The following is an 18,365-nucleotide window of genomic DNA, read 5'->3' as shown; positions in this document are numbered from 1 at the left end:
AAATACAGCAAAAATTATCAAGGTGTATTTTTCAAGTGTTGGTGTAAATCTATTTCAACAAATAATAAGTTTGAATGAGAAAGGCTGGGTCTCACCGCTAGGTGGATTAATTTAGGTTTTAAAAAAATATGTTAAAAAGCGTCAGTATGCCAAGCTTCGAAAAGTCATAAAAAAATCAGAGTTCATGATATTGCCCAAAAACTTCGGATTTAAGCAATTGAATGTTATGGCAAGAAACAGACAGACAGATAGAAAAAAACGTTGCGAATTTCATACGTATAGATCAAATATGGTGTGTATGAGTGAATTATGAGCTTTCCAGATTATTTCAGTACAAAATCACAAAACTACAAATTTCTATAAAATTTTAAATAACATCATCTTTCAAGTTTTTTGCTCTGCAAGCTTAGAATAAGGTCTCCTGAATCCATACGCGATGTAGTTCTTATTTTAACATGCACATATTTTGAAAAAATAGAGTTTAAATCCACCACAGTACGAATTATCAAAAACATCATATCAAAAAGACTGGGAACTCTGCCTGAGAATGAGCGACAGTTTTGGCAGCGCAGTCTTTTAAGTAAAAGTGAAACTGACGCATGCTAGTGTGTGTACTGGCGATGCGAATGCAAGCCGAACGCACACGCTGGACCATTGCACACGCACACTCTGTCTTCGCAGCGATGTAATTGCCAGCACTTTCATAGCAAACTTCCACCTTTATTAGATGAAGTGCGCTATTTGATTTGACGCTTGTCATTTGTATGGGATCAATCCAGAGATGCCAGTCTTCTTGATATAATGTTTTTGGTATTATAATGGAAACCTGATTTTCTCAGTCTCCTGCGATAGATTTCAACTTAGCAATTTCGATTTCCAAGTTTTAAATTTCTGTAGTAAAGTTTTCTGAATTCAAAGATTGTGAAAGATTTAGCATACAGAGATGTTGCGAAAAGTTTTCATAGAAACTCTATCTTTAGTGAATTCAAACTCATTTTTCTCAAAATCTATGCATGCTAGAATAACTCTTCTACCATCTTTGGAATCAGAAGACGTTACTCTAAAAATTTAAAGTTTGCTAATCGAGTTAAGTTAAGTTGTTAAGTTGAAATCTACCGTGAGAGACTGAGAAAATCAGGTTTCCATGAAAATACGTACTTTGGTGAATTAAAGTCAGTTTTCCCCAAATCTGTGCATGCTAAAATAAATATTTTATTGCGTATGGATTCAGGAGACCTTATTCTAAGAATGCAGGACTCAAAACGTGAAGGATGATAATGTTATCTAGAAATCAGTTTTGTCGTTATTGTCGCTGCGATCTTTATGTAAGCCATTGATTAAATTTTTTATCATTAACCGATAAATAATCTAGTGGTATTGTGCCATGTCAAATAAATGTTGTGAAAAAAAATTATCTAGTGAGCAATAATGACGTAGTCTTGTTGAATATAGAAGCATTACAACATATGTTAGTTGAAATCGTAGTATCAGCTATGTTTGTTAAACTATACGAGGAACTTTTCAATGGATAATTTTAATGCCAAAAGTATTACCTCTAGAGCCGAATATTTATATATATGTATCATCATATCTCCAGTTTGAATTTGAAGTGTCGGTTTGTCTAAAAAAGAAAACAGATAACTCAACAAAAAATGATCACAAAATAGCCTACCTGTGATAGGTGGATTCTCCACTGAAATTATGGAAGAATCGAAGAATATTTTTTGATAAAGTGAGCAATCAGTACGTTCAACCATGTATACAACTAATAGATTTGATTCTTTCTCGGCTGTAATCAATAACATTTTATCATCTACAATAACTACCATAACTGAGTTATAAATTCCATTGATTGTGAGATAAGGTTCCAATTTCGTTTTATCGATATTGTAGCGATATATCTTCAATTTTCCTTCCATAGTATCCTGTAGTTTCATGACTTCGAACAGAGCTAATAAAACTATCCGTTCCTGAATGTTTATCATTTGAAAATTACTGATAAATGGCGATATTTCCATATCATTTTGCGAAATGTTTTGGTTGCGGTCATAGATATACAATAAAAGCGTATACAGTTGTACTCTTTTGGATATTATGAATGCTAACAACTGCTCTTTATCGTTATTAGAAATGATGGTCCAATCCGAATAAACAGGAACGCCTTTAATGATAGTGCTTACCCTCCGTTTAGGTAAAACATAAAAGTTACTGCAAATAGTTAAGTTGAATTTATATTCATCGTCAACCGATGCATCAGCAACCGTTATATACGTATCAAACATATCCGTTCTCCGCTGATTTTTTTCTTCATCTAATGCATCTCTTTCATATAAGTCAGAAGTTTCGACGAGATCAGATTTAAGTTTTTGATGAATAATCTTGACCTGCTCAAAAACATTTGAAATATTATCTTTCATTGGGTGTTTCTGAAAAGTAGACATTTTTTCCGTTACTAAGGCGTGTATTTTTCCTCCGACCAGTGCTCCGGTGCGAAGCACGCAATCACCAATAATCCTAAATTGTCGTGCTTTTAAGGAAGATGTTTTTAACAGATAACTCGCTCTGTATAAATCAAGAATATTATATTCGTTACAAAACAAGACCGATAATGGTCCAATTAAAGGGACGCTCCCTTGAAACAATTTAGTTTGAGATATGATTTGCATATCCGGTGAAGATTTGGTAGGTAGGTTATTCAAAGGAATTGCATTCAGTGTTTGAATTGTGCTCTTATCATTCATTATTATTAATGTTGAGAATATATACGTTCCTTCCATTTGCTCAATCGACTTGTTCTGAAAACAAAACAAAAAAATAAAAATACATGAATTAATCCACCTAGTGGTGAGACTTAGCTTTTCTCATTCGCATTTTATTATTTGTTGAAACAAATTTGCCAAAAAAAAATTCGAATTTTCGAAAAAAAAAAGACATTTTAATAATTTCTACCAGATTCATAATTTACTCTAAATATACAAACATGTACAGATACACACACATACAAATTACACAAAAAAATATATGTTTCGAATATACTAGGCAAGTTTTTGCCTTTTTCAAGAAAGGTATATCAATCACTGAAAAAAACAACGGTATAAAACCGCTCCAAAGGGTCGAATCTCGTATATCAATCGACTTAGTTCGACGAGCTGAGCATTGCTGTATGTGTGCGTGTGTATGTCTGTAACGCTCTCCCAATCTCACTCGATTTTCTCAGAGATGGCTGGACCGATTTCCATGGAATTAATTGCAAATGAAAGGTCTAGTTGCCCCATAAGACCCTATTGAATTTTATTGTTATCGGACTTTTAGTTTCAAGGTTATGTACCAAAATGTGAAAATCACAAAACTTCATTATCTCAGAAACTACACAACCGATATAAACAAAATTGGCATCAAAAGAACGGGCTTATTTTTTGAACCATTTGTAAAATAATTTTATAATGTTTAGAGATGTAGTTCAAAAGTAATGCAAAGAAACGTGTTTCAAAGACTGTTAAAACTCACTCACTTTTCTCAAAGATTGCTGGACCGATTTTCACAAAATAAGTGTCATATAGAAGGTTTTGTTACCCCATAAAACCCTATTGATTTTTTTTGTTATTGGACTTTAACTTGTCCATTATCTATAGCTATAAATGCGAATGTCTGTCTGCCTGTCTGCCTGTCTGCCTGTCTGCCTGTCTGCCTGTCTGCCTGTCTGCCTGTCTGCCTGTCTGCCTGTCTGCCTGTCTGCCTGTCTGCCTGTCTGCCTGTCTGCCTGTCTGCCTGTCTGCCTGTCTGCCTGTCTGCCTGTCTGCCTGTCTGCCTGTCTGCCTGTCTGCCTGTCTGCCTGTCTGCCTGTCTGCCTGTCTGCCTGTCTGCCTGTCTGCCTGTCTGCCTGTCTGCCTGTCTGCCTGTCTGCCTGTCTGCCTGTCTGCCTGTCTGCCTGTCTGCCTGTCTGCCTGTCTGCCTGTCTGCCTGTCTGCCTGTCTGCCTGTCTGCCTGTCTGCCTGTCTGCCTGTCTGCCTGTCTGCCTGTCTGCCTGTCTGCCTGTCTGCCTGTCTGCCTGTCTGCCTGTCTGCCTGTCTGCCTGTCTGCCTGTCTGCCTGTCTGCCTGTCTGCCTGTCTGCCTGTCTGCCTGTCTGCCTGTCTGCCTGTCTGCCTGTCTGCCTGTCTGCCTGTCTGCCTGTCTGCCTGTCTGCCTGTCTGCCTGTCTGCCTGTCTGCCTGTCTGCCTGTCTGCCTGTCTGCCTGTCTGCCTGTCTGCCTGTCTGCCTGTCTGCCTGTCTGCCTGTCTGCCTGTCTGCCTGTCTGCCTGTCTGCCTGTCTGCCTGTCTGCCTGTCTGCCTGTCTGCCTGTCTGCCTGTCTGCCTGTCTGCCTGTCTGCCTGTCTGCCTGTCTGCCTGTCTGCCTGTCTGCCTGTCTGCCTGTCTGCCTGTCTGCCTGTCTGCCTGTCTGCCTGTCTGCCTGTCTGCCTGTCTGCCTGTCTGCCTGTCTGCCTGTCTGCCTGTCTGCCTGTCTGCCTGTCTGCCTGTCTGCCTGTCTGCCTGTCTGCCTGTCTGCCTGTCTGCCTGTCTGCCTGTCTGCCTGTCTGCCTGTCTGCCTGTCTGCCTGTCTGCCTGTCTGCCTGTCTGCCTGTCTGCCTGTCTGCCTGTCTGCCTGTCTGCCTGTCTGCCTGTCTGCCTGTCTGCCTGTCTGCCTGTCTGCCTGTCTGCCTGTCTGCCTGTCTGCCTGTCTGCCTGTCTGCCTGTCTGCCTGTCTGCCTGTCTGCCTGTCTGCCTGTCTGCCTGTCTGCCTGTCTGCCTGTCTGCCTGTCTGCCTGTCTGCCTGTCTGCCTGTCTGCCTGTCTGCCTGTCTGCCTGTCTGCCTGTCTGCCTGTCTGCCTGTCTGCCTGTCTGCCTGTCTGCCTGTCTGCCTGTCTGCCTGTCTGCCTGTCTGCCTGTCTGCCTGTCTGCCTGTCTGCCTGTCTGCCTGTCTGCCTGTCTGCCTGTCTGCCTGTCTGCCTGTCTGCCTGTCTGCCTGTCTGCCTGTCTGCCTGTCTGCCTGTCTGCCTGTCTGCCTGTCTGCCTGTCTGCCTGTCTGCCTGTCTGCCTGTCTGCCTGTCTGCCTGTCTGCCTGTCTGCCTGTCTGCCTGTCTGCCTGTCTGCCTGTCTGCCTGTCTGCCTGTCTGCCTGTCTGCCTGTCTGCCTGTCTGCCTGTCTGCCTGTCTGCCTGTCTGCCTGTCTGCCTGTCTGCCTGTCTGCCTGTCTGCCTGTCTGCCTGTCTGCCTGTCTGCCTGTCTGCCTGTCTGCCTGTCTGCCTGTCTGCCTGTCTGCCTGTCTGCCTGTCTGCCTGTCTGCCTGTCTGCCTGTCTGCCTGTCTGCCTGTCTGCCTGTCTGCCTGTCTGCCTGTCTGCCTGTCTGCCTGTCTGCCTGTCTGCCTGTCTGCCTGTCTGCCTGTCTGCCTGTCTGCCTGTCTGCCTGTCTGCCTGTCTGCCTGTCTGCCTGTCTGCCTGTCTGCCTGTCTGCCTGTCTGCCTGTCTGCCTGTCTGCCTGTCTGCCTGTCTGCCTGTCTGCCTGTCTGCCTGTCTGCCTGTCTGCCTGTCTGCCTGTCTGCCTGTCTGCCTGTCTGCCTGTCTGCCTGTCTGCCTGTCTGCCTGTCTGCCTGTCTGCCTGTCTGCCTGTCTGCCTGTCTGCCTGTCTGCCTGTCTGCCTGTCTGCCTGTCTGCCTGTCTGCCTGTCTGCCTGTCTGCCTGTCTGCCTGTCTGCCTGTCTGCCTGTCTGCCTGTCTGCCTGTCTGCCTGTCTGCCTGTCTGCCTGTCTGCCTGTCTGCCTGTCTGCCTGTCTGCCTGTCTGCCTGTCTGCCTGTCTGCCTGTCTGCCTGTCTGCCTGTCTGCCTGTCTGCCTGTCTGCCTGTCTGCCTGTCTGCCTGTCTGCCTGTCTGCCTGTCTGCCTGTCTGCCTGTCTGCCTGTCTGCCTGTCTGCCTGTCTGCCTGTCTGCCTGTCTGCCTGTCTGCCTGTCTGCCTGTCTGCCTGTCTGCCTGTCTGCCTGTCTGCCTGTCTGCCTGTCTGCCTGTCTGCCTGTCTGCCTGTCTGCCTGTCTGCCTGTCTGCCTGTCTGCCTGTCTGCCTGTCTGCCTGTCTGCCTGTCTGCCTGTCTGCCTGTCTGCCTGTCTGCCTGTCTGCCTGTCTGCCTGTCTGCCTGTCTGCCTGTCTGCCTGTCTGCCTGTCTGCCTGTCTGCCTGTCTGCCTGTCTGCCTGTCTGCCTGTCTGCCTGTCTGCCTGTCTGCCTGTCTGCCTGTCTGCCTGTCTGCCTGTCTGCCTGTCTGCCTGTCTGCCTGTCTGCCTGTCTGCCTGTCTGCCTGTCTGCCTGTCTGCCTGTCTGCCTGTCTGCCTGTCTGCCTGTCTGCCTGTCTGCCTGTCTGCCTGTCTGCCTGTCTGCCTGTCTGCCTGTCTGCCTGTCTGCCTGTCTGCCTGTCTGCCTGTCTGCCTGTCTGCCTGTCTGCCTGTCTGCCTGTCTGCCTGTCTGCCTGTCTGCCTGTCTGCCTGTCTGCCTGTCTGCCTGTCTGCCTGTCTGCCTGTCTGCCTGTCTGCCTGTCTGCCTGTCTGCCTGTCTGCCTGTCTGCCTGTCTGCCTGTCTGCCTGTCTGCCTGTCTGCCTGTCTGCCTGTCTGCCTGTCTGCCTGTCTGCCTGTCTGCCTGTCTGCCTGTCTGCCTGTCTGCCTGTCTGCCTGTCTGCCTGTCTGCCTGTCTGCCTGTCTGCCTGTCTGCCTGTCTGCCTGTCTGCCTGTCTGCCTGTCTGCCTGTCTGCCTGTCTGCCTGTCTGCCTGTCTGCCTGTCTGCCTGTCTGCCTGTCTGCCTGTCTGCCTGTCTGCCTGTCTGCCTGTCTGCCTGTCTGCCTGTCTGCCTGTCTGCCTGTCTGCCTGTCTGCCTGTCTGCCTGTCTGCCTGTCTGCCTGTCTGCCTGTCTGCCTGTCTGCCTGTCTGCCTGTCTGCCTGTCTGCCTGTCTGCCTGTCTGCCTGTCTGCCTGTCTGCCTGTCTGCCTGTCTGCCTGTCTGCCTGTCTGCCTGTCTGCCTGTCTGCCTGTCTGCCTGTCTGCCTGTCTGCCTGTCTGCCTGTCTGCCTGTCTGCCTGTCTGCCTGTCTGCCTGTCTGCCTGTCTGCCTGTCTGCCTGTCTGCCTGTCTGCCTGTCTGCCTGTCTGCCTGTCTGTCTGTCTGTCTGTCTGTCTGTCTGTCTGTCTGTCTGTCTGTCTGTCTGTCTGTCTGTCTGTCTGTCTGTCTGTCTGTCTGTCTGTCTGTCTGTCTGTCTGTCTGTCTGTCTGTCTGTCTGTCTGTCTGTCTGTCTGTCTGTCTGTCTGTCTGTCTGTCTGTCTGTCTGTCTGTCTGTCTGTCTGTCTGTCTGTCTGTCTGTCTGTCTGTCTGTCTGTCTGTCTGTCTGTCTGTCTGTCTGTCTGTCTGTCTGTCTGTCTGTCTGTCTGTCTGTCTGTCTGTCTGTCTGTCTGTCTGTCTGTCTGTCTGTCTGTCTGTCTGTCTGTCTGTCTGTCTGTCTGTCTGTCTGTCTGTCTGTCTGTCTGTCTGTCTGTCTGTCTGTCTGTCTGTCTGTCTGTCTGTCTGTCTGTCTGTCTGTCTGTCTGTCTGTCTGTCTGTCTGTCTGTCTGTCTGTCTGTCTGTCTGTCTGTCTGTCTGTCTGTCTGTCTGTCTGTCTGTCTGTCTGTCTGTCTGTCTGTCTGTCTGTCTGTCTGTCTGTCTGTCTGTCTGTCTGTCTGTCTGTCTGTCTGTCTGTCTGTCTGTCTGTCTGTCTGTCTGTCTGTCTGTCTGTCTGTCTGTCTGTCTGTCTGTCTGTCTGTCTGTCTGTCTGTCTGTCTGTCTGTCTGTCTGTCTGTCTGTCTGTCTGTCTGTCTGTCTGTCTGTCTGTCTGTCTGTCTGTCTGTCTGTCTGTCTGTCTGTCTGTCTGTCTGTCTGTCTGTCTGTCTGTCTGTCTGTCTGTCTGTCTGTCTGTCTGTCTGTCTGTCTGTCTGTCTGTCTGTCTGTCTGTCTGTCTGTCTGTCTGTCTGTCTGTCTGTCTGTCTGTCTGTCTGTCTGTCTGTCTGTCTGTCTGTCTGTCTGTCTGTCTGTCTGTCTGTCTGTCTGTCTGTCTGTCTGTCTGTCTGTCTGTCTGTCTGTCTGTCTGTCTGTCTGTCTGTCTGTCTGTCTGTCTGTCTGTCTGTCTGTCTGTCTGTCTGTCTGTCTGTCTGTCTGTCTGTCTGTCTGTCTGTCTGTCTGTCTGTCTGTCTGTCTGTCTGTCTGTCTGTCTGTCTGTCTGTCTGTCTGTCTGTCTGTCTGTCTGTCTGTCTGTCTGTCTGTCTGTCTGTCTGTCTGTCTGTCTGTCTGTCTGTCTGTCTGTCTGTCTGTCTGTCTGTCTGTCTGTCTGTCTGTCTGTCTGTCTGTCTGTCTGTCTGTCTGTCTGTCTGTCTGTCTGTCTGTCTGTCTGTCTGTCTGTCTGTCTGTCTGTCTGTCTGTCTGTCTGTCTGTCTGTCTGTCTGTCTGTCTGTCTGTCTGTCTGTCTGTCTGTCTGTCTGTCTGTCTGTCTGTCTGTCTGTCTGTCTGTCTGTCTGTCTGTCTGTCTGTCTGTCTGTCTGTCTGTCTGTCTGTCTGTCTGTCTGTCTGTCTGTCTGTCTGTCTGTCTGTCTGTCTGTCTGTCTGTCTGTCTGTCTGTCTGTCTGTCTGTCTGTCTGTCTGTCTGTCTGTCTGTCTGTCTGTCTGTCTGTCTGTCTGTCTGTCTGTCTGTCTGTCTGTCTGTCTGTCTGTCTGTCTGTCTGTCTGTCTGTCTGTCTGTCTGTCTGTCTGTCTGTCTGTCTGTCTGTCTGTCTGTCTGTCTGTCTGTCTGTCTGTCTGTCTGTCTGTCTGTCTGTCTGTCTGTCTGTCTGTCTGTCTGTCTGTCTGTCTGTCTGTCTGTCTGTCTGTCTGTCTGTCTGTCTGTCTGTCTGTCTGTCTGTCTGTCTGTCTGTCTGTCTGTCTGTCTGTCTGTCTGTCTGTCTGTCTGTCTGTCTGTCTGTCTGTCTGTCTGTCTGTCTGTCTGTCTGTCTGTCTGTCTGTCTGTCTGTCTGTCTGTCTGTCTGTCTGTCTGTCTGTCTGTCTGTCTGTCTGTCTGTCTGTCTGTCTGTCTGTCTGTCTGTCTGTCTGTCTGTCTGTCTGTCTGTCTGTCTGTCTGTCTGTCTGTCTGTCTGTCTGTCTGTCTGTCTGTCTGTCTGTCTGTCTGTCTGTCTGTCTGTCTGTCTGTCTGTCTGTCTGTCTGTCTGTCTGTCTGTCTGTCTGTCTGTCTGTCTGTCTGTCTGTCTGTCTGTCTGTCTGTCTGTCTGTCTGTCTGTCTGTCTGTCTGTCTGTCTGTCTGTCTGTCTGTCTGTCTGTCTGTCTGTCTGTCTGTCTGTCTGTCTGTCTGTCTGTCTGTCTGTCTGTCTGTCTGTCTGTCTGTCTGTCTGTCTGTCTGTCTGTCTGTCTGTCTGTCTGTCTGTCTGTCTGTCTGTCTGTCTGTCTGTCTGTCTGTCTGTCTGTCTGTCTGTCTGTCTGTCTGTCTGTCTGTCTGTCTGTCTGTCTGTCTGTCTGTCTGTCTGTCTGTCTGTCTGTCTGTCTGTCTGTCTGTCTGTCTGTCTGTCTGTCTGTCTGTCTGTCTGTCTGTCTGTCTGTCTGTCTGTCTGTCTGTCTGTCTGTCTGTCTGTCTGTCTGTCTGTCTGTCTGTCTGTCTGTCTGTCTGTCTGTCTGTCTGTCTGTCTGTTCCCTATAGACTCAGAAACTACTGAACCGATCACCTTGAAAATTTGTACATAGGGGTTTTCGAGTACGGGGAGTAACCCTAAAATATTAGTTTTGTTCTATCTCATAAGCGTGGACAAGGGGGGGTGAATTTGTGTTTCATGAACGAGAAAACTTCCTCTACGATAACCGTGCAAACTTATATACAGATGTTTTTGAGTCTGAGATGTATTCTTGCGTCGTTACTGGCCGACGACTTTTTTGTTTCTCAGAGGCGTCGTAAGGATGAGAGGGCGGAGAGGGTTAACATGTCAACCTTTGATGATTTTGAAACTGCTGGACCCATCAGTATTAAATTCGGTATGTAGAATCTACAGTTGCTGATATATTTCATGAATTTGAATTTTACTCGTTCCATAAGCGTGGCAAGGGAGGGGGAGCTAATATTTGTTATTTGAAAACACCTAAACACATAAATTGATCACCGTTCCAATTTGTATAAGTGAAGTATGTTTCTATAACATTGATTTTCCTGTATCTCAGTGGAGTAGTAAGGAGGAGGGTGTATCTATATCTATAAATGCGAATGTCTGTCTGTTCCCCATAGACTCAAAAACTACTGAACCGATTACCGTGAAAATTTGTACATAGGGTTTTCGAGTACGGGGAGTAACTTTAAAATATTAGTTTCGCTCTATCTCATAAGCGCAGGCTTAAAACACAGAGATTTTTAGGTATGAAGCGTATTTCTGTGGTGTTGCTGTGTCATTTGAGAGATTTCTGTATTTCATTCGCGTAGTAAGGGGGGAGGGGTGATGACATCACCGTTCAACGATTTTAAAACCACTGAGCCGATCATCATTAAATTCGATGTTTGGAAGCTATAGTGGGTGGTATATTTCAACGAATTTAAATTTAATGTATTTCATAAGCGTAACAAGGGGGTGAGGGGTAAACTCTTCAAAACCTTACTTGATTACCGTGTCAATATGTATAAGTGAATTCTCAAGAAAGTATCTATGACATAGACTTTTCTGTTTGTTCTTAGTGGCGTAGTCAAGAGAGGAGGGGTATTTCGAACTGCACTATACGCAAAATATTGAGAAATTTATCATGAAAATTTATATACCGGCGTTTCTGAGTATGATGCGTGGTATTTACATTACTCTGTCATTTAAGAGGGGAAGGAAGTGGATAAATGTTGTCAATATTCATTAAATTTGAAACCGCCTCATCGAATATCATATAATTTGGTAGAATATCATATAATTTGGTACACATAAGTCATATAGCAGCGTATTTGTTTCAATTAATTTTAATTTTATTTTCTCATCAGCGTGGTCAGGGAGGAGGGTAGCAATAGCGAATTTGTTATTTGTATAGTCCTAAATCAAACACGATCATCGTATCATTCTGTATACTTGAGTTTTCAAATAAAGGGTAAATGCTGTGATATTGATTTTTTGTATCTTAGTGGCGCAGCTAAATCATTATTCCTATCATCATTTCAATTTATTCCTATCATTATTTTAATTTAATTGTGAGAGTTTTTAAGGCTCAAAGTGTTATCATAACATTGAACACTGGAAAAAATGAACCAAAATACCAACTTATTACAAGCCGCAGGGCTGGCCTAAAATATAGCCATTTCTGTAAAATTGACCAATTAATCGATTGGTGATATTCTCATTCTGTGCAGGGCACGGAAAAAGATCTATGTTTCCGAAAATACGCAAATATAGGGTGAAAAAAGGTAAAACCGATTATTTCCCCTGCACAAAATAATACCATCACCAATCAATTTGTTGATCAATTTTACATGAGAAATACTATATTTCAGGCTGCCAGTCTAGCGGCGATTAATTGGTGCGAACAACCTGGAATATAGATTTTTTATGTAGAATAGGTCAACTAGTCGATTTGTGATGGTTTATTTCTGTGCAGGGCACGGGAAATGCCCTTTTTTGCCCCTGTTTTGCGTTTTTTTGCGAGGAGTTCTGAATCCGAGGTTATATCTAGAGACCGGAAATCAACCTAAGATGTCAAGATGATGTTCTCCGTTTAAATATTTCTTAAACCAGAATAGCACCAAGACCGGGGATCAAATCCAGACGATATTTTGAAATCCAATACGGCGACTTCTGGTTCCAGAAAATAATCAAATATCATCCATTATGGTTATTTTTGGAACCAAAATGATATTCAGAGGCCGAAAATCGACTCCATTCCAAATCCAGGATGACGATCTCCGGTTTCCAGAAAACTGGCCCAATATGACCAAATATCACCTAGTATGGGTATTTTTGGATTCGAGATAATGCCCAGAGACCTGAGATCAACTCTAGATAGCATTTTGAAATCCAAGATGGCGACTTCCGGTTTCCGAAAATGACCAAATATCACCCAATATGGGCATTTTTGTAATCGAGATGATGTACATAGGCCAAAAATCGTCCCCAGATGCCATTTTGAAATTCGAAGTGGCAATATCCGGTTGCTTGAAAACAGCCAATATAATTATTCGAGAACCAAGATGATGCCCGGAGACCGGAAATCAAATCCAGACGCTATTTAGAAACACAATGGCGACATCCGGTATTTTTGGAATCAAAATAATAGCCAGCAGCCGAAAATCGACTGCAAAGACCATACACAGACGACTTCCGGTTTCCGAAAAACAACCAATAATGACCGAACAGCACCAAATATGGGTATTTATGCAATCGAAATGATGCCAAGAGACCTGGAATCAACTCAAGACGCTGTTTTGAATACCAAGATGGTGACTTCCGGTTTACAGATATGACCAAATACTACCTAAAATTGGTATTTTTGTAATCGAAATGATGCACATAGGCCAAAAATTGACCCCTGACAACATTTTCGTTCCGAAGTGGCAACTTAAATTGCAACATCGAGTTGTTGAAATTGCAATGTCGAGTTGTTGGTAAACAGCCAAAAATGGTCATTCCGGAATCGTTATGATACCCAAAGATCAGAAATCAGATCCAGGCATCATTTTAAAATCCAAAATGGCGATATCCACTTTCCGAAAATGAGCGAAAACCACCCAATATGGTTGTCTTTGAAACTCAAATGATACCCAGAGGTCGGAAATCGACCCCAGACGCCAAATCCAAAATGATGATTTCCACTTTCTGGAAAACAAGCAAAAATGATTGGTGAAAGTTATATTGATACAAGATAGTCCATTGTATATTGATACAGGATATTCCATTGAAATCTTATCGACTATAATTCAAAGAATTTGTGAAAAACGCCGAATTCTAAGTGGCAACTTCAGATTGCTGGAAATCAGCCGAAAATGGTCATTCCAGAATCGAGATGATAACCGGAAACCATAAACCAAATCCAAACACCATTTTGAAATCCAAGATTGTGATTTCCGGTTGAAGGAATACAACCAAAATGGCGAAATATGAAATAACGAGAGAATGAAAAATTTCCATTCAATTCTACTATCAAAGTTGATAGTATAATTTAATGGAAATATTTCATTCTTTTGATATTTGATATCATTCTACTAATACGCTCAAAATGATATTTTCAAAAAATCAGCCAATTTGGTTATTTCCGGAATCAAAATAATGTTCAGAGTCCAGAAATCGGTCCCATTCCTTAAATCCAAGGTAGCAACTCCCAGTCTTCAAGGAACAGCCAGGTATGGTCAAATACCATCTAATATCAATATTTCCAAAATTAGGAGGATATCCAGAGGCCGGAAATCGACTCCAGATGTATTTTTTAATTTTTTTCAGGGACACTACACAATTTTTAGAGAGTTATTTTATTAGTTTTTGGAGTGAGAATTTTACTTTGAGCTCATTCTTAGCGATCATGCTCGAATGCAATAATGCGAGCAATGTAACAAATAGCATGATGTTTAGGTAGTTAACAACATGGATGGATACCTTTTTCATTTGTAAAACACATACACTTTTTAAATTATTTTGAACCGAAATAACAAATTTCTATTTGCTTACGTTTACGTTTGGTTGAAGTTTAGGACAATACCTCAGCTAATTTGTATGAACAAAAAAAAAATACTTTCCTAGCCAAAATAATAAACTTAGTAACGTCATGTTTCTAACATTTTTGACTATTGCTATTTTCCCGAATGTATTCGTTAGAGTTTTAATAGAAATTAGAACATTGGAGAAACATGATTCAGAAATACATATTTTTGGACAGAATACATACAGCCTTATAGATATAACATGGTAATGTTAATATTTGTTCGAAATTATGTACATTTGAAAGATATGCGGTTGTCGTCGTAAACTTAATGGCGCAGCAACGCGGGCCGGGTATCAGCTTGTATATAATAATGGGTAATCAGGCTATAAACAGAAGCATGTTTCTAAGGCTGCTTGAACTCGCCCACTTTTCTCAGAGATTGATGATCCGATTTTCACGAAACAGGTTACAATAGAAACCTGAACCTGAATATACCTGAAGAGACCCTATTGAATTTTATTATAATCGGTTTGTAGCTTTGTCTGTTATGTATCAAAATGTAAAAGTTATGAAACTCCATTATCTCAGAAACTACACAACCGATTTGAACAAAACATGTATCAAACGAACGAACTGTCTTCAAACCCCCGAACTAACGAATTTTATGATGATTGAACATGAAGTTCTATGGTTATGAAAAGAAACGTGCTCAGAAAACTTCTTAAATTCACTTGTTTTGCCGAAGTTGGCTGGACTGATTTCAACAATCTTAATTTTAAAATAAAGGTTTAGTTGCTTTATTGGTACCCATTTCATTGATTATAACACTGGTTGACAAAATCGAAAAGAAATTCTGCTCTGAAGCTCACAAAAAATAAGAAAAAAAATTACAGGAATGGTTAAAAAGTTATAATCTTTCATTTTTTCTTAGTTTGACCTTTGGGGCCATACTTGTGTTGACCAGTGCAACCGGATTTTTGTTTTAACCATTATGTGTTAATTTGTTAAAATATTGAAAGTCTATTCTCTCGAAGATTACACGACTTATTTTAAGAAAACATGTGTCAAACGACCAGGTTGTTCCTCAAAATTACAAAGAAACAAAACTCAAAGGCTGTTTAAAACTAGCTGCTTTGATCAAAGTTGATCAAATTGAAGAATGTTTTCCAATTGAAGGATGTTTTCCAGGAACCGGAAGTCACAAATTTCAAAATGAAGTATGGAGTTGATTCCTGGCCTCTGAGCATCATCCCGGGTACTAAAAAACTCACATTGGGTAATGTCTGTCCCTTTTAGACGGGTTTCCAGAAACAGGAAGCTACTACCCAGAAATTTGAAATGTCGTCTTAAGGTTATTTCTGGCCTCCGAGTATCATACCGCTTTCCCATATCGTATTGGATGATATTTATCACTTTAGGCTGTTGATCGGAAACTGTCGCCATCTTCGCCATCGAAATACCCAGATTGGACAGTACGGCAATTTTGTGATGGATTTTATGCTTTTATGATTATCAGGTAACCGGAAGTGGTCATCTGGATTAAAAATGGGGTTTGGGGTCGGATTCTGGCCACTTGGCATAATCCAGGTTTCAAGTACCCATATTGAATGGTATTCGGCCATTTATTGGATGCTCCTCAAAAACAATCAGTAATATCAACTGCGTTGAATAATTTTATCTTCACTGATAAGATCATTCAAATTAATGTATAAGGGACAACATTTAATTATACATTATTTGAAATTTACTGACTAAAGTTGACATAAACAATCTAAATATTTATTTATACCACGATCAAAAACAAAATCGCATCATATATTTGAAAGAATTGAATGTTATTTGCATGTATATGTGTTAATGTAGGTTCATATGTGTGTGAATGTTATATTCTAAATTTTCGGTATAGTTGTGTTGTTGGCTACCAAAAATTTGTTTTTTAGAATGAATAGCAAATCCAGCAGAAATTATTAGGGTGTATTTTTTAAGTGTTGATGTAAATCTATTTTACCAATAATAAGTTAGAATGAGAAAGGCTGGGTCTCACCGCTAGGTGAATTAATTCGGGTTTTTATGATTGTTACGACTGTGGGTTTTTCAGGTAGAGGCCGAGAATCAACTTCAGATTTCATTTTGGAATCCGAAATTGCGGCTTACGTCTTTTGGAATACATCCATACAATACATGGAATTTTCAAATACGATCCAATAAAGGTATTTCTATTCTTTGCGTTTCAAGAATAGTGATGTTGAGTTTCAAGTAAATGTATTTCATAATGATTTTATTTTTCTGTGTGGACTCATCACTGCGACCAGAGATTAGATCTATTGTGATATTGCCCAGGTGTTTTCTGTACTCCGCACTTCATATTTTTGGCAGTATCACTATTGAAGTAAGTGATATGCTTATCATTCATATCCGTGCTTGTGTGTAAGTTGTACCTTTCCGTTTCAAGCTTACTGCTCAACTATACCAAGCCTCTGTCCTTCCTAACAATATCGCCTAATTACAATTCCCTGGAGAGTACTTTCATATGTTACTCACACCAGTTTTATTATAATAGGGACTTATTTTTGCTAGAAGGAGAGTCAACAGAGATATTGTAGAATTCAGATTGAAGGAAGGGTACGTGGTGGGGAGCCTGAGAATGAACCCATGCTAAAGTCCTTTGACAACCAAATGACCTGTGTGACGTCACACCCCGCGCCGAAATACCCAAATGTACCGTCACGTAGGATTTTGTCATACGATACATTTTTGCTTAGCCCGAAAGATAGTAAGCCTTCTATTGTATGAAATGAAAACAGGTAGAGTGTAAAACCGGGACATGGCTGTCTGCCATTGCCCAATAAAAAACAAGACCACTTTTGTAAAAGAAAACAGGAAATCTTGAAGAAAGACCGCGAACGGTTCTGCTATGCAAACATTGGCGAAAACACTTTCCCTTCCGCGATGAATAGTCACCAAAGCTACCGCGGCATTGAATAAACAAAAAAGAACTCGACAAACGGTAGCGTCGCTCAGCGTCGCCCATGCTCACGCGCGGGTTCTTAGCGCTCACGCTAGCGCACGTGTTTTGGAGCACATGTTATAGCGCTCTCAAGCAGTTAATTATCTGTACTAAAAATTAGGCATAAAAAAAAGACAGACCGAGGAATGGCATAGGTTAGAGTAATACAGCTGGGTATGTGGTGACCAGGGCGAAGGGGAGAAAAGGCCTCTCACCCTGAGGTTACCTGTAGGGTATATTTAAGTAGTGTTGTACAGAAATAAAGTTAGTTAGTCCACGCTAATCTAGTGGGTTTAATTCCGCGCCAATTGCGTGTACGGGGATACCTAGAAGAAGAAGTCCCTGGTAGGATATACTCTACATTAAATATTGACAGCGTAAAAAAAGAACTTACGCCATTTAGTTTGGTAGGCCAGTGGCAAGAACGAGTGAAAATTTGTGTATATGCAGTAAAAAGTTTAAAAAAGGGAAAAGAAAAGTAGAACTCAAAGTTAAGTGAATTTACAGAACTTATAAACCGTCGTAGTGTCACGTGACCCCTCGAAAATGATCACGGAGGTGTGAAAACAATTAATAAGAAGAAAGAACCCGCAATTTGCGATTTAATATTCTTTAGCTAAACAGCTGTGAAGTGAGTGAGATCGTTCATTAGAAAACACTTTTAAAGTTATGCAATTCAAAAAAAGAACACGAGGAAAAAATATAAACACAGGCAGTAAGTGACTTAACAACAATCAAATTGGTTTTTTTACTTAAAAAGCGGGTGTAATTCCGCCAGAAACACATAGTAAGGAAAATTTGGGTTTAAATAATATCGCACATAATTATTAATCATAATCGTGATACATCAAAAGCAGCGGAAATTTTAAACGGTAGAATATATATTGTTTTTTTTTCACGAGACATGCAATATTCGAATTGAATGGCTGTCCAATGAACATGTAATATATCGTTCAACTCAGGAAAATTTATGAATTTACAAAGAGAGCGATAAAATTCAATCAAGTATAAGCCATTCAGGAGCTAGTGACGATAGAAGAGAACGACGGGAAGACACACATTGAGAAGCACAAGTGACCTCGGACACTACATTAGGTGAAATATATCGTGTCAGATTATTCCCCATAATTACAACGAGGTTCCTCATTGGTTCATAATTATTTTGATTTAGTGGTTCTATTAAGTCTACTTGGATCGAAAGGCCAGTTTGTATAAACAATCAATTCGCGCCGCTGCTGCGCGGTTAATTTTATTTTTTCAAACAGCAAGCAATAAAGCTCTCGGCACGACAAAGTGCACGCAAGCAATTCTCGTTCACTTGCCCAACGTAATAATTGAAGCGGAAGACCGGGGGGCAAACTAACTGAGTGAGAGAGACACGCGCTAGTATCAGTATTCAACTACGCGAGGGTCTTGTTTTGTTTTCCTCTCTTTAGCACATAAAGTTGTAGCGCTCACCAAGTCGGGGGCACTCGCGGGTATCAACAATACTCAACGACGTTTGTTGGTCAAGCCTGCGGTTCCAAAGTCAAGGTGATATGGAGTAACAAAAAAGTAAAATATACACAACAAAGGCCAAGGTCGTATTTTGTAAGCATCTATTTTAATGGCCGATGGTAGAACGTTTTGCTACCATAAGCAAGGAGAACCAGGTGGCTCACCAGTAACGGTAAAATGCTAAAAGGGTAAAAATA

The 18,365-nt window shown here is 42.8% G+C and overlaps 1 protein-coding gene across 1 annotated transcript; it reads right to left on the bottom strand.

Moving 5' to 3' along the window:
- Positions 1-1,553: 1,553 nt before the first annotated feature.
- On the bottom strand, positions 1,554-2,795 carry LOC129733803 (uncharacterized; the record flags this gene model as incomplete). The annotated part of the gene is made up of 2 exons (XM_055695313.1): positions 1,554-1,621; positions 1,673-2,795. Coding segments are annotated over 2 exons (1,191 nt in total), but the record flags the coding sequence as incomplete, so codon positions are not given.
- Positions 2,796-18,365: the final 15,570 nt, after the last annotated feature.

Source organism: Wyeomyia smithii, unplaced genomic scaffold, assembly GCF_029784165.1.
Source record: "Wyeomyia smithii strain HCP4-BCI-WySm-NY-G18 unplaced genomic scaffold, ASM2978416v1 HiC_scaffold_86, whole genome shotgun sequence".
NCBI classification, from domain to species: Eukaryota; Metazoa; Arthropoda; class Insecta; order Diptera; family Culicidae; genus Wyeomyia; species Wyeomyia smithii.
The sequence above is the reverse complement of the archived record's forward strand: the minus strand, read 5'-3'. Positions and strand labels throughout refer to the sequence as shown.